This window comes from Stylophora pistillata, chromosome 11 (assembly GCF_964205215.1).
Source record: "Stylophora pistillata chromosome 11, jaStyPist1.2, whole genome shotgun sequence".
Lineage (NCBI taxonomy): Eukaryota > Metazoa > Cnidaria > Anthozoa > Scleractinia > Pocilloporidae > Stylophora > Stylophora pistillata.
The window spans coordinates 6,909,642-6,935,000 of record NC_142529.1 but is presented as its reverse complement, the minus strand read 5'-3'; the positions used below and the strand labels follow the sequence as shown (position 1 = coordinate 6,935,000).

The 25,359-nt window shown below is 37.1% G+C and overlaps 1 protein-coding gene across 7 annotated transcripts in view; it reads left to right on the top strand.

Moving 5' to 3' along the window:
* The window catches only part of LOC111344822 (receptor-type tyrosine-protein phosphatase delta), a 50,760-nt gene that overhangs the window by 3,974 nt on the left and 21,427 nt on the right, over window positions 1-25,359 (top strand). Inside the window, exons 2-20 of one of the 7 annotated variants that reach the window (XM_022952082.2) lie at window positions 1,107-1,420; window positions 1,946-2,093; window positions 7,508-7,780; window positions 8,170-8,340; window positions 8,511-8,756; window positions 10,743-10,937; window positions 12,047-12,354; window positions 12,725-12,869; window positions 13,459-13,761; window positions 15,136-15,441; window positions 15,588-15,884; window positions 16,182-16,493; window positions 17,053-17,159; window positions 18,041-18,236; window positions 18,941-19,043; window positions 19,495-19,762; window positions 20,148-20,199; window positions 20,682-20,720; window positions 21,024-22,659. In XM_022952082.2, the coding sequence (XP_022807817.2) occupies window positions 1,107-1,420; window positions 1,946-2,093; window positions 7,508-7,780; window positions 8,170-8,340; window positions 8,511-8,756; window positions 10,743-10,937; window positions 12,047-12,354; window positions 12,725-12,869; window positions 13,459-13,761; window positions 15,136-15,441; window positions 15,588-15,884; window positions 16,182-16,493; window positions 17,053-17,159; window positions 18,041-18,236; window positions 18,941-19,043; window positions 19,495-19,762; window positions 20,148-20,199; window positions 20,682-20,720; window positions 21,024-21,367 (4,127 nt within the window). In that variant the 3' untranslated portion in view covers window positions 21,368-22,659. Of the gene's footprint in view, window positions 1-1,106; window positions 1,421-1,945; window positions 2,094-3,052; window positions 3,246-6,688; window positions 6,925-7,507; window positions 7,781-8,169; window positions 8,341-8,510; window positions 8,757-10,742; window positions 10,938-12,046; window positions 12,355-12,724; window positions 12,870-13,458; window positions 13,762-15,135; window positions 15,442-15,587; window positions 15,885-16,181; window positions 16,494-17,004; window positions 17,160-18,040; window positions 18,237-18,940; window positions 19,044-19,494; window positions 19,763-20,147; window positions 20,200-20,681; window positions 20,721-21,023; window positions 22,660-25,359 lie in introns of those variants that run through there. The other 6 variants (XM_088737398.1, XM_088737402.1, XM_088737401.1 and 3 more) reach the window with 6 other exon arrangements.

Genomic DNA, 25,359 nt, shown 5'->3' with positions numbered 1-25,359 from the left:
ATAACATCAAGAAATGGATAACGACGAATAAATTGTAGGTCCCGTCTCCTGCATCTATTAATTAGTTAATTCGGTTAGGCAGGGGACGTTAAAGAACCCACTCACGAGATTACTGTGACGTGGTCTGGCCTGTTTACTGGGAATTGGGGGGAGGGGGCATTGTTAGATTTGCCTTTAATCGATTGTAAACTGCTTAGCAGTGTGGTAAAGTCCCGCGCACAGTGTTGTAAAGCGCCATGAGCTCAGGATATGAGCGCTCTATAAATAGAAGTTATTATTATTATTATTATTACTTGAACCATTCTAACGAGGATTCCGATTGGCGTATTTAGCTATGTTAGGAGGGTATTATTATTTTATGTTGACAATATTTTTTTTGGGCTTGCTGTTGGAATTTGTTTTGCACATAGAATTTTTACGAAAGAAATAAAAGAGCCTTGACTGCGTTCTGTTCTGTTGTTGGGCACTTAGGAAGCGGCTAGAGTACACGAGAAGTTGGGAGAAATATTTGACAGCGTCTTGTGTTCCTCTCTACACTTCTTTCGCGCTCTAGCCGCGTCCTGCGTACTTTATAGAAGAACAGGGCACCGTCAATGCTTCTCCATTTGTTAATCAAATACCATTCCCGATAAATGTGCGAAAAATTGAACCTTCTCCGGAGATTTGCAGAATTCTACAAAGGTGAGGAAAGAGAAACATAGGGTTTCCGTTGACTTGGTGTTTTTTTTTTTTAATGAAATATTTTCTGTTAAAGTAGTGCCATTTTAAGCGGTCACCTAACCTCTCTTTACCGCAGCCCGCAGAGAAAGCTAATATTTGCTTGCAAGTTTCCACAGACAACTTATTTCAACATGGCTATCAAGCTGCGCCCATATGGCGATCAATTTTCTAGTGACAGTATTTTTTGTCGATGTGGTTTTAGAGGAAACTTTTCTTAGTTTTTCGCAAGAAGCTAGAGTCGCTCTCGGCTATCGCCTCGCGCGACTCTTACGCTTCTTTCATGCTTCGCAACCTCCCGTGTGCATCCATAACTCAATAGTGTACGCTGTGGTGTTTACCATTTGTTAAGTCTGAAACACCTGGAAGTGTCTTTCTTTTCTCTTCAGCTGACTGTGTTGATCTGGATCTGGGAATGGAAAATGGAGCAATTCCTGACAGTGGAATAACAGCTTCATCTGAACTAAGTGCCAACACACCAGCCAAGAATGGTCGATTGAACTACACATTAGGATCATCATGGTGTGCAAGAATAAGTGACACTAACCCATATCTACAGGTTGATCTGCAGACACTTCATATCATCTGTGCTGTGTCTACTCAAGGGAACTCTCAAGAAGATCAGTGGGTGAAAAACTATACGATTAAATTCTCCGATGATGGAACAACTTGGACTGGCTACAAGGAAGGTGGTAAAATTAAGGTAATATGTCAAAGACCACTTCACTTGACTTTATTGAAATTTGCAGTTTTATGCAAATAAAACTTCAAATTCAAATGCCTCCTCCTTTGAAATTTCCTCCAGAATGAAGTGACATTCCCAATTAGATCTTACTGGGAATGTTATTTCTGAAGAACTTTCCTTTTTCAGGAAGCAATCAATGAAGAAAATTATAGAGGCTGTTTTCCTGGCACTATTTTGAGGAAAATGTAGAGGAAAGCGTTTTTTCCTTAGTCCACCCCAGAGATTCTACTAGATTTCCCATTAAAAATGACAATAGATGTCAAAACTGAATGCCACTAAGCTTGCAAAAGTTAATTTGAAAATACCGTATTGTAAGAGGTGAAATTGTGTGAAAATGAGGAGAGTACGTGGAACAGCTGATTTAAAAATAAAAAACAAGATACTTGATACTTTCAAAAAGAAGAGTTACTTTCACTCACATTACATGTTTGAAAACATAATTATGCACAACTTTTTATCTTAATTTGTTACTTTTGATTTCAGACCTTTCAGGGAAATGGTGACAGGTCCTCAGAGGTAAAACATGTTCTTTATGAAAGTGTCCGAGCACACTACCTGCAAATCCTGCCCAATGCATACCATGGTGCTAGGTGTATAAGAATGGAGGTGTTTGGTGTTAAGCAAAAACCAGGTTATTATTTTACTCATTGCATTCTGCCATATGATAAAAATTAGGGTCAAATTTTAAATTATTTTTTTTTAAAACTAATATTTTGTAAAAAATGAGTTTCTTTTTAGGAAATATATTTATGGTATATTTAACAATTATTCCACAAGCGCGCGTTGGATATGAGATGATAGATAGCCAACTCGGCGCGTAGCGCCGAGTTGGCTATAATCATCTCATATCCAACAAGTGCGAGTGGAATAATTGTTTTATTAAAAAAAAGGCCCCCAAGATATTAGGCGAATCTTCTCGACTTTATTTTGTAGGAAGAAACCGGATATTACAATGTGCAGATATCAGATTATGGTATATTGGCTCATATACCATAATGGCTAAGCCAATAAAAAGTCTTGAATTGCATTATCCAATGATCCAGTTTTTAATAAAATGAGATATTTGAAAATGGGTTTCATTAGAATAAAGAGTGCTTTTCATGACTCAGGCTTTACATTCTATATCATTCTCAATTAAAGGCTTCAGGCATTTCACAAGTGTGGGAGTGATTTTCACAGGCCATCTGATTTTACGCGATGGTGCGATTTCGCACAATTGACCTCAAATCGCATCCGATCGCACAATTCACAAGAAATCGCCTAATTCAGAAAAAATTGCACAATTCTTAGAAAACAAATCACAAATAAATGCCTTATTTGAAAAAATTTGCGTTTGCACGCAGGCTCAAGATGATTTACCTTCTAAAATGCCCAAGAAACGCACCGAGACGATCGATTTCAAAAAGAAACTTCGGATCGCCAAAAACATTCGTTTTTGGCGATCCGAAGCCTGGTGCTAGTTTTTCATTCTCAAAGAACTGTCCATTGGCTCAACTCCAACGATTGATTTCTTTGAGTTATCCTATCAGAATTGCTGATATAAATCCATGACATATGATCCGTATACACTGACGTTGTAAGAACTGTGGTAATCGAATCAGCAAAATTTATATTACGGAAGACATCTAAACATTAACATTTTTCGCTTATATCGCCGACGTCCTCATGGACAGGTTTATAGTGAGAACGCCCGCTATTCCTTCGTGTTGCACAAAGAAAACCAGATTGCACCTTCCTTCAAAATGACTGCAAAAGACAGAGCAGAAAAATACGCCACTAGCTGGTACGTTCCGCGTGGATGATGGACTGATGTTTTGTTCGTCGTGTAACGAAGTAATTGATCACCTAAGAAAATCCGTGGTGGACAGGCACCTGGAGTCCGTAGTACAGGGAAGCATTATGCACTGCACGTATATTTGCTTTCATTAGCTATGTTTACTCGATTATATTCATAGTCGGTTTTGTTGAAGTTGTTTTTGTCATTTTGAAATGTGAATTTAACAGTCCAACATAGTAAGCCTTCTGACCTTTTGAGCCAATGTGGGGCATAATTCCTAGGTTTGGTATATAATTATGTCATAGTTGAATTTTAATCCCAATTCACTCATAATTGCTTATTTTTGATTCCTTTATGAAAAAATCTTCGTTAGAACAGCTCAAAGCGGTTTTCTTTTTCAGAACCCTAGTAAAACAAGCTTTAAATAGTGGAGGAAAAAAAATCGCATAATTCGCATAATTTACCGCATAATAGTCCCTTCTTATCGGCATATGGTATTTCGTGGACTGGACTGGACTGGACTGGACTGGACTGGACTGGACTGGACTGGACTGGACTAGTAAAACGCGGACTAGTAAAGCGCAGACCAGTAAAACGCGGACCAGTAAAACGCGGACCAGTAAAACGCGGACCAGTAAAACGCGGACCAGTAAAACGCGGACCAGTAAAACGCGGACCAGTAAAACGCGGACTAGTAAACGACAACAACAAAAAAAAAAAACAATTTCATACGAAGGCGATCATAAGACTTAATGGCAAGCCAATTTAGTAAGTGACAAGACTGGACTAGTAAAACGTGGACTAGTAAAGCGCGGAATAGTAAAACGCGGACTAGTAAAACGCGGACTAGTAAAACGCGGACTAGTAAAACGCGGACTAGTAAAACGCGGACTAGTGAACGACAACAACAAAAAAAACAATTTCATACGAAGGCGATCATAAGACTTAATGGCAAGCCAATTTAGTAAGTGACAATCCCTGTTTGACCTTTAAGCTTCAAATGGGTTTGACATGCGCCAGATACAAACGAATTTATAAGTTTAGGCTAAGAAAGAATTTTATTCAGCACCAGTTCAAAATCCTAAAATACACTTTCGTCGTAAATTTCACGGCAGAAACGGAGGAATTCGATAAATAAAAGTCACATTAAATCTCTTTGTGTCTAGGTAGAAAGAGTCTTATTGACTTCAGCTTTTCGGTGGAAGAAAAACCGATTTACACACGCCATTACAGAAAACAAACAAGCAGATTGACAACTCCAAAACACATATTTGCATTCACTTACAATTTGACTTTCCGTTAAATTTTAAAACGGAACAGAGGTAAATCTTCGAAGATTAACTGTCGTTGGAAATAAAAAGTACTTTCCGTGAGATCTCTGTTTTTTTTTTTAACGAGAAAATCGTCGCATGATCATCTAACTCGTGTGTGTTTGTCGTACCAGTACTGTTGTTTCTTCAAAAGCGTATGCTGTTTTCTTCTTCAATTGACAGGTGTCACATCGTGACAGTTGCTTATCAAAAAAATGTTTCGGCGAAAACATTCTCTTTAACTTGAATAACGCTTGTTTTCTTTATAACTCACTGGCCATCAAATTGTGAAGTTCAAGGAGGATTTTCCCGTAATTAAACTCGTAATTGTAGCCCTAAATCATTTGGGTTCTTTTAGCAATCATTGTTTTTATGCGTTAGAAAAAGATAAACGTGTTATTCACCAGCACAGGTCGGTCCGTAACGGGAACTTCTGAACTGTTCGTATATTTCTGAACTGTTCAAAAATTGGTGTAGCATCCTGGATTCTTTAAGGCTCGGGTCGCATTACTACCGAATTGTTTACTCTAGGGATTAAACTCTGTCAACACATGCATTTTCTAATGCGACCCAATTTTTGCGGTTTCCTGAAAGTTTCAAAATTCTAAAAATCATTAAAGACGCCGGTGTGCCTGGGTGGGGCTGACTGATTTTGCCAAATTTTTTTGAAATGAAAGGACCCGCGTCCGTTGCGGACAAAGTTGTCATTTGTGCGTGCGTGTGTAAAAAGATAAAAACCAAAAAGAGCGGGAAACACATATTTGCATTCACTTACAATTTGACTTTCCGTGACATTTTAAAGCGGAACAGAGGTAAATCTTCAAAGATTAATCGTCATTGGAAATAAAAAATACTTTTTGCAAGATCTCTGTTTTTCTCTTTACGAGAAAATCGTCGCATGATCAGTTAACTCGTGTGTATTTGTCACACAAGTACTGCTGTTTCTTCAAAAGCGTATGCTTCTTTCCTCTTTAATTGACAGGTGTCACATCGTGACGGTTACTTTTCAAAAAAATGTTTGAAAATTTGTTCGGAAGCCTTTTAACTACCTTTACAAATAAAAATGTTTCGGCGAAAGTTTTCTCTTTAATGTGAAGAACCTGAATGATTTAGAGCTACAATTACGATTTTAATTACGGGAATATCCTCCTTGAACTTAACAATTTGATAGCGAGTGAGTTATAAAGAAAACAAATGTTATTCAAATTTAATTTGAATAACGCGAATGATTTAGGGCTACAATTACGAGTTTAATTACGGGAATATCCTCCTTGAACTTAACAATTTGATTGCGAGTGAGTTGTAAAGAAAACAAATGTTATTTAAATTAAAGAGAAAACTTTCGCCGAAACATTTTTATTTGTAAAGGTAGTTAAAAGGCTTCCGAACAAATTTTCAAACATATTTTGAAAAGTAACTGTCACGATGTGACACCTGTCAATTGAAACATACGCTTTTGAAGAAACAGCAGTACTTGTGTGACAAACACACACGAATTAACTGATCATGCAAAAATTTTCTCGTAAAGAGAAAAACAGAGATCTTACAAAAAGTATTTTTTATTTCCAACGACGATTAATCTTCGAAGATTTACCTCTGTTCTGTTTTAAAATTTCACGGAAAGTCAAATTGTAAGTGAATGCAAATATGTGTTTTGGAGTCGTCAGTCTGCTTGTTTGTTTTCTGTAACGGCATGTGTAAATCGGTTATTCTTCCACCGAAAAGCTGAAGTCAATGAGACTCTTAAATCTACCTAGACACAAGGAGATTTAATGTGACATTTATTTATCGAATTCCTGCGTTTCTGCTGTGAAATTTACGACGAAAGTGTATTTTAGGATTTTGAACTGGTGCTGAATAAAATTCTTTCTCAGCCTAAACTTATAAATTTGTTTGTATCTGGTGCATGTCAAACCCATGTGTAGCTTAAAGGTCAAACAGGGATTGTCACTCACTAAATTGGCTCACCATTAAGTCTTATGATCGCCTTCGTATGAAATTGTTTTTTTTTGTTGTTGTCGTTTTACTAGTCCGCGTTTTACTAGTCCGTGTTTTACTAGTCCGCGTTTTACTAGTCCGCGTTTTACTAGTCCGCGTTTTACTAGTCCGCGTTTTACTAGTCCGCGTCCAGTCCGCGAAATACCATATGCCCTTCTTATCGCACAATCTACCCTGAAAATATCGCACAATTGCTGATTTTTTATCGCACTCTATCAGATGCCCTGTTTTCAAGATCAAAAATAGATACATACAGAAGACATGGAATCGCAACCTAGATGTATTTTGCTGTGACAATGCAAAACTATATGTGAAAAAAAAGGAAGTTGAATGTTTTCTTTGTCCTCAGTTCCTAACATCCCTACACAAACTGTAAGGTAATTCATAAATGGTGACAGATGTGGTACTGTATATGTAGTATCAGGAACAAAGATTGCAGACCATTTTCCAACATAAGATTTATTCACGGTAGAGTCAAACTAAAGAGGGAGCTAGATCATTACATTGTATGGAACGTTTCATAGTCAAAATTATCCTTTGAGGAAAATTAGTTCCTACATTGACAACTGATGGGAAGGCTGTACACAAATCTCATCAGTTTATCCTTATTTACCTACTCTTACAATTTTGAGAGCTTCAGACTATTTCAGCCAGCAAGGGTATAATTATTTATCTTCTCTTACATGCCTATGCTCTAGCAGCATCTGGTGGCCCCTGGCACCTTACTTTTGCTCCTGGGTGAACCTTAGCTTTTTCATGAAAAAAGCTATTGCTGGGCACCTTGGATTTCACAATTTCAGAGCACTGGGCTCCCTTCAGTTTTTCTTAGAGCACAGCCTTGTCTTAATTTTCTCTCTAGGGGACTCAGTTGCCTCTAACATTAGTTTATCTTAGCAGGCTGATAAATTCAAAACTTAAAACCTTAGTTGATGTCTATTTCTTTTCTCTTTTTTTACACAGTGAATGTTGCCCTTGGAAAGGCCACCTTTCAGTCTTCAACATTTAACAATACTCAGTTGGGTGTGTCAGGTGTGTCAGAGAAAGCAGTGGATGGTAATTCTGATACGGGGTTTAAAAGGGGAAGCTGTACACATACTCAGCCAGACAATCCAAGCTGGTGGAGAGTTGACCTGGGTTCAAATAAGGTGGCAGTCTCTGACATATTCATAGTGAACAGATTTTCAGCATCTACTGTTGTGATGGCCAGAAGTGAAAACTATAACATTACATTGGGTGAGAAGTCACTATTAACACCTTTTATGTAATCAGGATGAGATAATTTTAAAATAAAAGGGTACAATAAAAGTATTACACTATAGCATTTGCAGTGTGCAACATTGGAAAATCACTGACAGTTTTTTTTTTTGCTCAATATCCACTGTTTCTATGCAGAAGTTTAATTGTGCACAAGCACATGTATCTACAGTATTATGTAAAATAATATTAAAGAAAAGGGTTGTAGAGGGAGTTATATGGCTTTTTTTTAATAGTCTTAAATTGTGGTTATCAAAACCCAATTTAGAGGAGAAAAAGTATATATTATTGGTGAAGTGCATTTTATAGATTAGTTTGTCACGTTTTTGCATTAATATGAACTGCATGCTATTCTTTTATAATATCAGGCAATGACCCACAAGTAGTAAACAACCCTCAGTGTCAAGGACTCTACAGTTTTGTTAACTTCATAGCATCAGCTGTTTGTTTCACCAACCCACTGACAACTGGCAGATATGTAGGGATATCAGTAAAGGAACAAAGTCTTACACTCTGTGAAGTGGAAATCTATTTGCGAGGTACATGTACATGTCACTAAACACAGAGATTGGTATTGAGTTTAGAGGATGGTTGTTGCAAGATTTTAAAAGTTTTGTCGAAGTTTGGTGACACCAATAGTTCCAAAATCATTTTTGACCACAATAATGTGGTTGAATACTGATTAACATAGTTGCTACTCTCATTTCAGATAATCTTGCATTTGGAAAACAAACAAATCAAAGTAGTGAAGCGTTTAGTGGTGCAAGTAGCAGGGCAGTTGATGGTATAAGTAACCCAGACTATTTTGCTAATAGCTGTACCCACACTAAAAGTCACCCGAACCCTTGGTGGAGAGTTGACCTGGGACAAGTTGAACCAGTTTCAGAAATATACGTAGTCAACCAAGAAAATTTTCCATGGTTTCAGAGACAGAATAATTTTGAGATCAGAGTAGGTAGGTTAGATCACTTTTTGAAATATTGTTACTTTACTGTGAGGTCAACATGCATCGATCCTTTCTCATAACGTTGGTAATGTAATATGTGACTTCTCACGCGAAAACGTTCCTAACGGTAGCCGTCTGAACAGTGAACGAAACGGCAAGTGAACGGGTATCGAAACGGATACTATGAACGGATGAACGGCTAATTAAAATTTTCGAACGGATGACGTCAAATGGATGAACGGCTAGTGAAAAAATTCGAACGGACAAGGTTGAACGGGTGAACGGCTAATTAAAATTTTCGAACGGATGAGGTCGAACGGATGAACGGCTAATGAAAATTATCGAAGGGATGAAAGGCTAATTTTTCGAACACTGAGATGAGCCTCACAGATGAGATCAAATGGATAAACGGCTAAGCGGTCGAACAAGTGATGGCCAGTAGAAATTATTTGAACAGATGGTTTCATCAAAACGAATGCTGACACAAGCGTCCCAAGCTCTTGTCTTGAGCCAAAGAGAAGGATTATTTCATTAAAGCGTCACGCGTTGGGTGACGCGGTGTTAAGTAACGCAAGGTATTTGACACAATCTGTGAAAAGATAACTTGAAACGAGTCGAAACTCACTTGTTTGAATAACTCGACTTCGCTTTCGGCGCATTCAAATGGATATAATTAATATTTTTATCATTGAATTTGACCGATTAAGATAAGGTACAACCAAGGAACTTGCACGCGAAAAGTATAGTTCTCAACTTCAATTCGGGTTTAAATTTCCATAATCCCAGCTTCCGTGTCACTCCATCAAAAATGAGTTGCCTTGGTAACTGCTAACAACTTGTGTCAATTACTGCCATTTCACACAATCACAAAATGGAGAATTCAACGAGAGAAGATATGGATTGCGATCACAGGGAAAATGTTTCTACCATCATTGCCAAAGTGCGAAGTGAACGGTTGATGAATTTTCTCAAACGGATAGCTCGAACCGTTCGAACGGATGATGAATTTTCAAGAACGGATAGCTGGAGGCATTCAAACGGATTATGAATATTCAAGAACGGATAGCTAGAGGCGTTCGAACGGATGGTTAAGTTTCTTAAACGGATAGCTCGAACGGTTCGAACGGATGATGAATATTCAAGAACGGATAGCTTGAGTCGTTCAAACAGCATGCCAATCCAGTCGGACGGCCGATGAACGGCTGGTGAACGGCTATGCATTTAAAAACGGCTAACTGTTCGGAACGTTTTCCCGTGAGAGGTCACATATAGTTTTCAAATTGTCGTAACATTTCAGGATGTGGTGGAATTGTAGAAGCTGAACTCTGGATCAGAACATCCAGTTTCTAGCCTTGGCTTTGCAACGCAATCTGACACTGAAAGCTTTACTCTTATTAATTTTTCCCTTTAAACTGAGGATTACACAATGTTAATGGATGCTGAACAGAAAACACTAGCTATAAAAACTAGTTCCTCTTTCTGTTATGTTTTCATCATATAAACTTAAGGGCCAAGCTGTTTTAAGGCTGAACAGTCCTTTTTACAGTTGTGGGCTTGGTGGCCAAGCCTTTGAACAGGAGTGAGGCTAAGGGGGACCTTGTTATGATACAGATGTTGCTGCTTTTCAAATGCAACTTTCTTTGTTATCATGCTAACTAGATACTGGTCTCTATGACAACAATGTCAGTCCCTCAGTCTCACTTCAAATCAAAGGCTTGGCAACTATAATTAGTACACAACTGTAAAATGGTCTATTAAAAATAATGCTATTTAACAAACACATAACAGTGTCTTGGATACCAATGTATCCTGCCTTTTAACAACCAGGGAAAGAGGAATAAGCTAATTAACCTCAAGTGATTTGTGATCTCCAGTGATGTTAGCCATCTGGCTTCTTGTGACACTCTCATGTCATTTTGTGTAACAATAGTAGGGTAAACAAGTTCTTGATTACGTTTCCTACTAAAGCTGAAATTGTTTTGCATTTCTCTTCAGGCACATTATCTGATAATGGAGGAACTACCAATCCTAGGTGTGGTGATAAGAAGGGTTACAGTCTACCACAAGGAAAAGGTGTATCCTTTTACTGTCGTCCTGTTAAATTTGGAAGATATGTGACTCTAAGAAGTTTAAAAACTGGCTCAGATGCCTTCACACTTTGTGAAGTTGAAGTTTATTCTGAAAGGAGAGGTAACACATCTCATTTATTTTTCCACTATATTTGACAAACTCACACTAATTGAAGTCTTTAGTCATTGCACAGGGGAGCTATTATATTAATGAGCACTAGTTCTATTTCTAAATGCATTGCCTTTATGATCTTTATCATTTTCTGAACATGACTGATATGAGCCTGATTTAATTTAACCTGTACCCACAATTTGAACTTAGTAAACTCAAACTCCTTCTGAGCTCAATCTTATGGCCATTTTCCTTGATTTCTTATATCATGCATTTACTATTAGAGTATTGAGAATATTAATTTACCCCCACTACATCAACTCAATTCTTGATTCATAATTATAATAATAATAATAATTTAATATTTATATTGCACAAATTAACATGTGGATATGATCAAATGCGCATCACAACAGTTTTCAGGGGACTTTGACCAGACTGCATCAGAAGTTTACAAACAATCAAAGGAAACTTATTTGAAGATGCCCCCTTCCCCCAATTCCCTGTAAACAGACCAGCTAGACCACATCACAGTAATCTCATGAGTGGGTTCTTAAAGTCCCCTGCCTATCCAAATTAACTAATTAATGGATGCAGGAGACATTGCATTTGTGAGAGTTAGTTAGAGGGCTTTTTGCTGTCATACTGTAGCAAATACGCATGAAAACTTTTATGCTATAGCTGGTTCTCAGTGAGAAGACTTTACCTTACAATAAAACCATTCCTAGCCTTTACTCTGATATAATTATTAATTTAAGGTGACAGTTCTTATGCTATATGCTTTTACTGCAGTAACTGCATGCAGGTACAATTTAAAAGAAATTTAACTCTTCAAACCTTAAATGTGAAGTGAAAAACATCAGTACAATGTGAAACATATAGCATATGACATTGTTGTTAGTTTGGTGTTAAGGACAGAAAAAGAAATACCCAGATTAATACACCTAATTATATTATATTCAAGTGAAAACCAATGGAGCATTATTTTGTATTAACCGAATCCTATACACAAGTAAAAATTAGTTTTCGATTGGTAGGTTTGCTGTCTTCTTTGTGTGTGTTGCATATATTTGCCTTTTTGATTGATCTGTTTATCAATTTATTATGACTGATTTCAGCTTGCCGAATGCAAGCCATTGGTGTGGCTAGCAATGACATACTCCCTGATTCAAGCTTCTCGGCATCAAGTGAGAGTACAGGTTTTGAAGCTTTTAAAGGTCGACTGCATGCAGTTAGGGGATGGTCACCCGACAGAAATAACAGACCTGATGATTATCTGCAAATTGACCTGCAGTATGAGTTTCTTCTTTGTGCTGTAGCTACTCAAGGAAGGTCAACATATGATGATTGGACAACAGAGTACAAATTACAGCTCTCCTTTGATGGTTCCACTTTTGTGACCTACACAGAAAACAATGTTGACAAGGTTGGTTGAAAAGGCCACAGCAGAGATGTAATACAGAGTTGTACAAGATTATAATATCTTAGAGGTACCAAAAGGAGATTTCAAAGGTCATGTGAGGACTCTGAACTTCGAACCCCAAAGAATTAGCTTGTGGAATCATTTTTGTGTTCTTAGACTTCAATAAAAGGTTATGATACCACATGAGATTTAAATAAATATGAGCATACTATTTTGGGTGGAAGGGAACACGTCTGGAGACTTTGTTGTCTAGCATTAGAGCATGACAGCTAGTTGTCAGGGAGTTAATAATTGGTGATGTTTTTCTAGTCTGCCATGCCATCAACAATAGAATTGATCACAGTTAAATTGTCAGCTGATATATTTGTTTTAGATTTTCAGTGGCAATTCTGGAAGACATGACATTGTCAAACATAACCTCAAAGATATGAGGGCAAGGTTCATCCGTTTCCAGCCTGTAAACTTTAAGAGAAAGAAAGCTTTGAGAGTAGAAGTGTATGGAGTACTTATATCTAAAGGTAAAATATTTTTATTTGATGTCAACAAATTTTTACCCTCTGCAATTTTAAGGCTGCGGCATAATGGTTAATTTATTACTTAGCCTTACTGTAATACATTGTATTACAGTAAGGCGAACACTCTCCGTAGGCAAAAATCTGGTAGGCACAATTAAGAAGTGCTATTTTCTACAAATGGCCTTAACCTATGACTCCTTATTATGGGGGTGGATCTGTATTATATCCATGTCAAATGGTGGTGGTAGCAGTCTGATCTGAAGGGGTCTACAAATTGGAAGTTGATATGTTTAAATCAGTTTTGAGATTACATTCTGTTCTCTTGCTCCCAACAGTTCCTTTTAAAGAGCTATAAATTAATGCTTCTATAACAATACAAGACTTTTCACTAACTGTAAGAGAATCTTAGTGTGAAGCTGGGGCTGGTTTAAATGATCATTGAGACCATAACAATTTATTTTTAAGCAGTAAAAATGAAGAATATAAATTAATAGCTTTGTTACTAATATTATGTATTTATTTTATTATTTATTGTTTTGATCATCATTAATATCATTGCTATTATTCAATTATCATTCTGTCTTAATTTCAGTGCCCTCACAAGCACCCAGTAACTTGACTTTATCTGCAAGCTCCTCTACAAGTATTTCAGCATCCTGGCAGTTACCTCTTGCATATTCCAGACATGGAAGCATTACAGGATTTAAACTATCCTACAAAAAGAAAGGGTTTATGGGGTCAATGACTGTGTCAACTATCAATAGTGGAATCACCTTTTCTGGAAGTATTACTGGTCTGGAGAAGTACACAGAATATGAATTTCAAGTGCTGGCTTTTACATCTCATGGTGATGGACCAAAGAGTTCTGTTGTGGTGGAAAGAACAATGGAAGATGGTAAGAAACTTCATTGTAGCAATTATACTAATCCACTCTTGGTTTGTTCTTGAAGCCCTATCATTGTGAAGTTGGGTTGGAATGAAGGGGCAATAATTTTATGTTTGATTTTGCATTTATGCTGCAATCCTGACAAAATATAAAAAGATTGTTAATCCCTAAAGTCTGATCATCAAATTTCCCTGTATAACTTAGTCAGCAGGGCCCAGTTGTTCGAAGGCCGATTAGCACTAATCCAGGGTTAAATTTTAATCCAGGTTTCTATATTTTTCTGTTCAGGAGCCGTTTTGGGAAAAAATTTCCAATACTTTTCAGACTCATTCAGTCATCTAATTTTAGACAAGTGGAATTAAACTACATTTTCTTTCAAAGCTCGCTTTCAAATCTGAAATCAAATTTTACACTAACCCTGGGTTATCTTAACCCACCTTTGAACAACCCTGTCCAGAAGATCAGTTTTTTTTTTCACTCTATCCTTGTCACCACTTTTTGTGTTCTGAAATTGTTAAGCAAAATGCTTTCGTGTTTCTTATTTTATATCAATGTCAGTATCTGAGCAACCAACCTACCCTCCCCTAACTCACTATTAACCCTAACTTAAATGCTATCAGCCTGCTGTTTTTGGGTTGGGGGAGGAATGGGTGGGTGGGTAGTTTTCAGATATTGACATTGAATTATTATTTTTGTAAGTTTATGGATTATACTCACTGTGGCAAACAAAGGTGTAAAAGTGTATAACATGCATGTGCTCTATAAAGGTTATAGTGAGTGACACTGCGTTTGGATTTCTTACAATGTATGTCTGAAATTTTAAACTTGTTTTAGAACACTGCTGTTTTTGTAACGATAATAACAGCTAACACCTACCTTAGTTTAGGTGCCCAAGGGGCCAGGGGGCCACAACCACAGTCGCACCCACGGCATTTAAGAACTGGCTGGCCTGCCCAACCCGCAACCCAGCCATGAGACCCCAGCCCAAAGTCCCCCTACAGCCACTTGTCACACTAGAGCTTGATTGCTCAACTGAATAAATAAATTACCAGTAATAAACACCTGGACAAGGGACCTAGCATTGGGGATGGGAGGGAGGTGCTGCTGAGAAGTTATCCTTAAGGACAATAGCACCATGTTGTAGAACGATAAAAACAATGCAAGCTGAAGGGAAAACAATGCATACACTGATGATACGGCCCCAGGTCTCTCCAACAACACATGGTTCAGCCGCAAATGCTACAGAACACAAACGAACGCTGTGCAAATGCCAACAAATGACCAGTACGCTAACAGCACGCCTGCAAAAACGCTACTGACAGATCAGCTCCTAGTCGTTAACTATGTTAAATTCCATTTAACAATGTTATATCTTAATATTAGTCCCTTCACAACCTCCTAGTGGCTTAACTGTGGCAGCCAGCAATTTTACCAGTGTTTTAGCTTCGTGGCAGTTACCACCCAAAGAGTCCAGACATGGAATTATCAGAGGATATAAACTGTTTTACAGAGATACAAATGGTGGCGTGGACTCAACGGTCGAGCTACTCATCCAGGATGCAGCAATTCGGTCCACATCCGTCACTGGGCTACAATCTCATACAGATTATGAGTTTCAAGTTTTAGCCTTCACATCTGTTGGTGATGGACCAAAGAGTTCTGTGAAAGGCGTAGAAACAACTTTTGGTGGTAAGACACTAATTTCATTAGCACCCTATGGGAATTTCTTTACCTTAAAGGTAATTATTGTTTTACATAATTAACAAAGTTAAGTGCAATTCCTACAGCACTTTATTAATTTCTTAAGGTTTTTTTAATTATAACTTCTTTTTTAGCACCCGGTCCTCCTCCTTCCTTCAATCATACCCTTAAAACACCAACTGAGTCGCAGGGACCAATGATAACTTTATCCTGGACATCACCTTCACTATCAAATGGAATTATTAGGAGCTACACTGTGTTTTACCGCCACAGTGAAGATCCACATAACGTTCACCATCAGAGATTTGGACCAGATGTGTTTAGTCACACAGTTGATGTGTTGGGTGGCATCACCTATTGGTTTGAGGTCAGAGCTGAGACATTACATCCTGGAAAAAATGCCTCTTTAACTGTTGATGTCCCAGAATATAGTAAGTGCAAAACTCTGTTTTCCGTATTTTATCGATGTTCCTGAAAATTAAGATTCACATTACCGGTACATTTATTTCAGTCTGTTTTGGTGTGGTGAAATAATTAAATGAAATTTTGATAAAACCACAAAACAGAAGTTGGGTATATAAGATTAAAAAAATTTATTGGAATGAACTAAGATGAACGAGGGTGATTATGGACGAAGAAAATTAACACAGGTTGGTAACAACATGCTTAGACCCTATAAACTTCCTAGGACACGATTTTTAACTTTTGACTGAATTTTTTTCTCTTAGAACCAAGGGGTGGCCCAGCTAATGTGTTACCTGCTGAGGTGAACAGGACCACCTTTAACATTTCATGGCCACTTCTATCAAGAGAACTGAGCAATGGCGACATCATTCTGTATAACGTCAAAGAAGAATTGTTGTCTCGGGGAACACGACTTAAAAGAGCTTCTCTGACCAGCAAAACAGTTAATACAACAAATACATTCATTTTATTGAGTGGATTATTGCTTTGTTCGCAATACCAAGTGTCTGTTCGAGCTTATACCAAAGTAGGACCCGGTCCATATGGTCCACCTGTAGAACTACCGAGAACAGCAGGTAAATAAATATTGTAACACCACAATTTCACTATAAAACGCGGTGTGAAACTTTTAATATGCCAACCTGAGATATCTCATTTTCTTCTGAACTCAACCGAGCACATGGTTATTGCGCCATACGTCACGTGACTTACAATAGCTACTTAGGGGGTTACCCATGAACAATCGCCTAACGCTACAATATGATATACATCAAAATAGCGCTCTTAGATTCATTGAAGTAAAATCAAAATCACATTATACACTTTGGAAAATAAGAATATATGATAATATCACATATGCATGGAACCAACGAAAGCATAAACTTTAGGTAAAAACATGTAACTAACATGATCCATGCAGTCCTGCACACCTACTTTAGAAACACTGAAGTCACATCAGTCACATTCCGATTGCACGAGAAGTTAACAAGTTTCGGAAAATATTTTTGGCGATAAGATTTGGAAACTGAAGAATGTAATATCGTAATATCTTTACCAAGAATCGCTTTTACTTCGCTTTCTTATTAGGAGCGTCATATTTTCTTCAATACTCAACCACTTTAATTTTTCTCAAAGACCCAGGAACACCATGGGGGTTGAGTGCTTCAAACGTTGGAACAACGCAAGTGAGACTAGAATGGAAAGAGCCTGAGCTTACTCCGAAAGGAGGCATCAGCTATAGAGTAAGCTGAACGATTTATTTTTTTGAACTTTGTGTTGTATTTAAAGTGCACCTAAACCCAAAAATTTTTTTCGCTCAACAAACTAAGCGTATTTTTTGGAGTATTTCTATGCAAAAAATTTTTTATTTGCTCAAATCTTTAATTTTCTGTGCCCAGTCAAAATACGGAAAATCGGCCGCCATCTTGGCTCACGACCGAGTTTAAAGAGGAATGGTTCTAGCGGGTAATGTGACGTCAAATCGAGAACACGAAAGTCTGCATTTCGCACATTTTCACTTGTTTGGGAAGGTTCTCGTCGATATTGTCCGAAATATTCCGACTAGGTGTGTTGTATGAGGAATGTATGAAGCGCGATACCCTCTTGATTAAAAGCTATATTTGCCTCTGCGGTTATTAGAGTACATTTTTCTACACTAATCTGATGAATTCAGTAACTATTAGAGGAAAATAAACCAAATTAGGGTTTATTTATTTATTATTTGTTCAATATTTTTCAATGAATCCTTGATAGTTCAAGGAAATAGGTTTTGTTATTTCTTCGGGGCTGATCGGTAAGGTTGCTTTGTATTTGCATTGCTTTTCTCTTAATCCCTTTCATCTTAACATCAGTTTGCATCTCTTTACGTTTCCTATGGTACTCACTTTTTCTAATAATCAAGAGCTTCTTCAGTTGGTGATCATTTTCTTCATCCTTCTGACCTTAATGCTTGATTCAGAGGTGACGCTGTTTGGAGACATGAGGCCCTAATCGCTCCTAAGGAGAAAACGGTTTAGCAAAACTGTTAGCTTTTTTCTCTTTTTCCTCTCAACATTAGAATATCTTCTCTCTTCATTAATTATTTCGATGGTGCTTTATTTGACAAAATTTTTTGTTTAATAAGGTGAAGTATCTCGGAACAAAGCCTTACAATGAGAGTTTTCGAGAGGAAGGTTTTCAAGATGTGGGTAGTTCCACTTCCTACACTATGAAAGGTTTAGTTCCGGGTTCTATCTACAAGTTTCAGATTATTGTAAGCTCTGTATGTGGACTCGGAGTATCCAAAGGATTTCCCAATAGGGTGGAAACAGAGATGACAGGTAGACATTTTCTATTCTAAAGTCGGTTAGAATTTCAGTATCATTGTACGAGACGTACTCCTTTAAAACATAGAAAAATCCTTTAAAACACATAGATAATATTTCCAGTGCCTTGGATATCTGGTGAAATCATTTCAGAGTCGGAATTTACCTGGCACATGCAATTGGAGTTCACAGTATCTTTCTTTGAATTAGCATGGTAGGCAGACGTATCAGTACTTAAAAGAGCTTAATAGTTTTCAAAATTGAAGAGTCCTTTTTGATTGCGTCTCGTAAAATCAGACCATGAATAGCCTCTGAATGTAGAGACAAGGAATCCTTTCACAACTTTAACATGGAAACAAAAATGGCGAGTAAGAAAAAAGGATTATAAACCAAACAGAAGTATGATATTGAACATATCATTTCATTAATATAAGTGTTAGGGCCGAATTGTTGGAATATCGTCAAGAACAATCTGCCTAAATATATATGAACATTATCCCCGAACAATCCCTGGTTTATGAGAAATTTATTAAGCGACTGTAGTCCGGCTTTGGCCCATATGAACGTTGACAAGTACCATGTTATTCCTGTCAGCTCAATTGGTACATGGTTTTATTGAGTATTTTACAGTCTAAAGCTACATTACGAATAGATACAATCTTACTTTCTGGTAAAATTGTGCGAATTTTACTCACAAATTACACAATTTTCCTTCGCAGCTCCAATGGCTCCATTTCTAATTCAGTGGACCAATGCGGAAGTCTCCGAGTTATCGGTCGAAATCGATCTCTGGCCTGTAGAACAAAGAAATGGTCCAATAAGGTGACTATAGAATAGAATGTGATATAGAATTACTAGGTGCAGTATTACGTGAGCGGCTTCTATTTGTATTCCACTCACTCTAAATTTTTTTGTATACTAATGGTACCCATGTCGGTTTATGAACTTAACTCTAAACGACGAGAAAGAGTAAGTGTCATATTGTTGAACGCTTTCGCTCCCAAAAGTGATTGAAAATAACCTCTCCCTATCATACAATAGATTATTCTGCAAACAGGTAATGGTCAATAAATGAAGTAATAGTTATTTTTGATGAGTAAGCTTTACGACTTTCAAGAAAATGTGAAGGAACTTAACACAGTATACATGTAGACTCTCTTGTTTGAACCCTAGCTCTAAGTCAAAAGCTTTTCATGTCCATAACTCTTAGAAGACGATGGAACGATTGTCATAGTTTCACTGATAAGAATTTCTTTCTTATTCAATATTTTAGTGCTTATCAGGTGATTGTTCTGAAAGTCTGTGATTGTTATCAAGAGCTTTCCAGAGACTTTCATTTAAAGCTGAAAGATTTGAATAGAAACAACGACACTTTTTATCCATTTTACGTTGCTGCGGAAATTAAAAATAATCCTGTGCACGATAAGTCTTGGAAATTTAAGGTTGGTGACGGGAAGTCATATGGAGCCTTTTTTAACAAAGAACTGACAAGAGGAGAAAGCTACATTGTCTACCAAAGAGCCCTAACCAATCACAACAGTGTAAGTATATTTTACTTTCTTCAAAATAAGATAAGTAATCCAAACGTTAGACTGGATTAAAGCAATAGAACACATTTTTTCGGGCTCTATAACAGAAAGCCACCCAGGATGTTGGGAGAACACGCCGAGGAAAGCTTATAAATCACGAGCCGAAGGCATTGTAACATTCAAAGAGGCTTTATCACGTTTTAGAACCCGGATCTGTATCTGCATGGAGACTGAATTAACCAGTCAGAAATGCATACTATTTTCATTATGTTATAAAAGTAGATAATATTTTCTGGGGAAACCATGATGTCACTGATTGTTTGTCAGGACTAGATGTTTTTTCCTAATATCAGGGAGTCAAAAGAAGTATTAGTTACTTTTTGGGTATGTTTCTCAGCAAATTTTAGAGGGAGAAGTCAGCAAAATCGCCATGATTTCTATTAAACCAGGTAAGCGATTCAATTGTCACTTGATACTTAGAAGCCTTTCTTTTCAAAAGCGAAAATAATTACTATGAGTGATTAAGGACCTTCGGTTGGTAAATTAATAGTTTGAACAGTTGAAGTTCTCTACTTTGGTTGCATGGGTAGGAAAATATCTAACAAATTCGCTTCTAGGGTTAATGTTTCCCGAAGAATCCTGATGTACCACATCCACCAGCTTACTTTGCATATTGTACAACACAGTTACAGTAACTTCCTTGTTCTTATTGTATATCATTTCATTTTCACCGTGACTAAAAATCGTCTAATTTAATTAATGAACAGCAAACACGTGTTTCGTCGAAATTCAGCTGTATGGCACATATAAACATTTGCGATAGCGTTGGTCAAGTGGACATAATAAGTTGTCCTTAATGTTTAGGTCTCATCCCCTATCAATATTCAATCGCAGACTTTTGCAACTATTATCTTTTCCTTTCAACATGCAGGGCCACAGTGTATAACTCAAGAGACAAAAGGAGAAAACTGTAAGTATTATTGATATCTCAGTGGTAGGGAGGAAGAGGCTGACGACCTTTGAGCTAGGTGACTTTTTGATCAATTCGAAAATTTGTATGTAAAGGGCGATCATTGGAAAGAAATGTTTTTATAATATTGGTGGAGGATTAAAAAAAGTCTCTTGAAACAATGTGAGTGGTCTTTTCTGTCTCTGGGTAACATGGGTGATCATGATGTTTTAACGTTCTGGAAAATAAGTCCATTTTCATTGCTTGAGTGTGAGGGACAAAGTCTTGCAAAAGTGCTTAAAATTGTGTCATTTTGATTTACAGCTGAAAGCCAAGTCCTCCTTGCTGCTGTCATCACTCTTTCTTTCATTGTTTTTCTCTGTCTTGTTTTAAATGGTACACTGATATGGCGATTAAGACAAGCTGAGTCTAACAAAAGAACAAGCATAGTAGACAGTGGTACCCCTCAAGTCCACACTGGTGTTTGTCAAGTGTCAGAGCCTGGTGTTTATATGGAACTACAACCCAGGCCCTCTGACGGCCAGTCACGTGAACCACCTGAATACCAGTCATTGCAGGACAGACGAGTGACTCCAGATTACTACAATATGGAGTTTTTAGAAGGACGCTCGAATGACAAGGGATTAGTTTATGAGAATATGGAGTGAAATGTCCTCCACTTGGAAAAATGTGTGGACCATCCCTAATTAAGGCGATCCGTGGTGTTAGTTAAGTGAATCCACATGAAGTTCATTGTAGTGTTGTACCGCTGTTACTTCACCACACATGTTGATTTTTTCTCAATTTGAAATGATAATTTTTATGCCATAGGTATAGCAGTAATTAAATCACCAGGATTTATGAAATATTCTTAAAAGTATGTCCTGTTCGCTTTTATTATTAAAGCCTGTTCCTAGTTGAGGTTAGCCAAATTTTAAGCAGTTCATCGCTTCTATGTAGTCAACGCAAATTATCCTTTCAGTTTTTTTTTTTTTAATAATAATTTTTACAGGTTATCAAAGTAGTTAAGTTTAGTAAATAAAGCGATGGAACCTAATTAATTCAATGGTTTTGTCGCATTCCCTTGCATGCTTTCAAAAGGATTGCTTTTGAAAAAGCTCGGCATCGACTAATAAACAATAGACTATTTTACAACCCTAACGGAATATTTTTAACGTTTAAAAGTAAATTAGAATTGAAATGTTAACGTGTCTGTGGTAGTATTTCAACGGAAAACGTTTTCACTTCAACGATATGAAACCAAAGAACTTTGCATGAACATATTACAAAGAATGAAAATGTTTAACTTATAAGAAAAAAGAGATGATTGTATTTACCAATGTAGGAAAATATGGCAGCTTTATTTAACCCTCTACACCCTAAGTTTAGTTAGCACATTCCATATTGTTTCCTGGGTTACACTAAGGTGCTGACAAAGAAAGATTTGCCTAGAAATCAAGTGCTACTTGAGTTAGTGATCATTTTTCTTAATCCATATTGTTTCCTGGGTTACACTAAGGTGCTGACAAAGAAAGATTTGCCTAGAAATCAAGTGCTACTTGAGTTAGTGATCATTTTTCTTAATCTCATGAGCTTACTTTTTAATTGTGAGGTGATGCCGTAAGAACAAATCAGATATTAGTCACTTTTAGGGGCTAAAAGGCTAGCCCACAGTGATCAGAGACCATCATTTTATGTCCTGTTCGCTTTTATTATTAAAGCCTGTTCCTAGTTGAGGTTAGCCAAATTTTAAGCAGTTCATCGCTTCTATGTAGTCAACGCAAATTATCCTTTCAGTTTTTTTTTTTTAATAATAATTTTTACAGGTTATCAAAGTAGTTAAGTTTAGTAAATAAAGCGATGCAACCTAATTAATTCAATCGGTTTGTCACATTCCCTTGTATTCGTTTGAAAAAGCTCGGCATCGACTAGTAAACAATAAACTATTTTACAACCATAACGGAGTATTTTTAGCGTTTAAACATAAATTATAATTGAAATGTTAACGTGGCTGTGGAAATATTTCAAGGGAAAACGTTTTCACTTGAATGATATGAAACCCAAGAACTTTGTACGAACATAGTACAACGAATGAAAATGTTTAACAATAAGAAAAAAGGGATGATTGTATTTACCAATGTAGGAAAATATAACTGCTGTTTTATTTAACCCTCTACACTCTAAGTTTAGTTAGCACACTCCATATTGTTTTCTGGGTTACACTAAGGTGCTGACAAAGAAAGATTTGCTGAGCAATCAAGTAATACTTGAATTAGTTATCATTTCCTTTATTCTCGTGAGCTTAATTTTTGATTGCGAGGTGTTACCGCAAGAGGAAATCAGATGTTAGTCACTTTTAGAGACTAAAAGGCTAGCCCACAGTGATCAGAGACCATCATTTTAAGCGCCAAGTAAGGGAAATAATGTTTTACCTCTGTTTTCCGCAAGGTTTTTTTAAATTTGTTTTCCCTTCTGCTCGTCATTCAGCGTCACATCAACTTTAACCTGTCCCTTCAATCTGCGCTTTTTTAATAAATATGCTTGTTGACACTTCAACTCCCAAATATGATCCAAATGTACCTTTTCTTTCCGGTATCACCGATTGTCCAACGATGATGCTTCGTATAAACTCAAAAAAGAGGTTTTAAGTTAAATTTGGGACGAATTTTATAAAAGGCTAGGGGCAGTTTTAGTGACAACTATTACTAATAATAATGGGGTTAAAATGAGTTACCAATGAACAATCCACGAGGCAGCTATTCTTGTCCACTTTTCCGAAATATCCAGCGGAGAGAGATATAATTACACGCGTTGCAGCGTGTTAACTCTATACGTGTCTCACCCTTCTTTATCCCACGCGTTAGCCAATGACCTCGTCAATAAGTTTCATCCGAGTAACTGGAAAAATTAAGCTTGTCTCTCTCTCCTTCAAGCCACTATCTTTTTCTTCTTTTTGGGGGCTTATTAGTAAGTCAATGGAAATCTGTTTGAAAAAAGACTGCAGAACTGAAGAATTTCATGTGCAACGAATTAGAAATGGGGAATTAAATTTTTACCCTTACCAGTGAGATTAATTTATCAGAATCTTTGGTTTGCGGAATAGGACACTGATGAACTGAGTCCATGAGACAGATTCATTTCTGACCAGTTGTTTTCTATCATTCCTCCCACCTCTTATCTACTACGAAGCTGACCTTGCATCAAAAACAGCGTCCAAACACATTTGAATCACGCAAATACAGATTACATTTACAGACTCTTAATATGTCCTCTATCAGCCTTTCGATTAAAAAATCTTAATCCAAATTGATCACTTCTTTATACAGGCAATTTTTCTAGATTTCCTGATTGGCTTATTTTAGTCGAAATAAAGCGTGAAAATGGATCCATTCTGTTCAGAAAATCATTTATTTCTCGATTTATAATTCACAGGTCAATCAAAAATAAACCATTAGTGGACGAAAAACGAAATAGGGTTCATCATCGCGAGTATTTTTTTCTTTTTCACAGCCAAGACACCGTCCATAATCCTCTAAAAGAAATTTCTTGTGCGTTAGAGCCTGAAGTACTGTGTAGGAAATCTGAGCCCTCAGACGTGGTTATGCAGATATTATAACGAATCAGCAAGCATGATAACCACCTTCTTTCACTTTTTCTAACCCTTAAAACGCGAGTAACGCCAGTAGCTCATGCAACGTTCCACGACAGCTGACCCGACGACACCCCAGCATGTCAGATCTCCATATCAAGATTTATCTCTTGCTTGCTTTCTTCATTCTTCTTCTTCCCCCAGCCTCCAGTGAGTACATAAACATGTTAACGTTTACAGGCAATAAGATCAGATAGTTTGAATTAATGAAGCAAATTTCTAGGCTTCAAAGCTTAATATCGCATTTAATGGGAAGTGGAAGCAGCGGAATCATCATCGGTAGTTGAACCCAAAAAGCTAAGAAAGCAGTTAATCTTATGATAAAGCACGCTAGACAAAGCAGAACTAGGGAACACTATTTATTTAATTAATGTAAAGTAAATGGCCTGTGTTATCTGGAATGGTAAAGTGTCCGCAAAAAGCGACTTTAAGGCGATTCCTCAGTAATGTAAGCGGGCGAATAAGCGCTTGCTTGCTCCGAGAACACAGTGTTGCTTCTCAATCAATGGACCAGGTAAAGAAGCACGATGATTTAGCTCTTGAATAAACAAGGTGACCAATATCCCTGACCGTAGTATGAAGATATCATACTATCATTATTATTTTTTTTAAAGTAGTGCTTAGTAACTTTGTGAAAAATTAGTTATATCATTTTCCACCTAAAAAGTTTCAGATATCAAATTGAAGGACAATAATATTTCAGTTTCAGTATTTTTTTAAATGAAAGATTCTTGTGTTCAGATAGATGTACGGTCCAAGTTCTGAAGAGGTATCCGGTTAGTCCGCTCCGTGGTCATTTCGTTCCACTTCAATTTTTCCGAGTTTCGGTCACATTGTTCCAAAACATCGTCACATTGTGCCACTACGAACTCATATTGCTCCACTGAAGGTTTCATTCGTCACACACGTTAAAGTTATCAATGAAGCACTTATCTTTACGTGTACTCCACTCGCGTGTTCTCTGTTTCGTTTCATTTAATAGAAGTAAAATAAACAGGTCACACAACAATT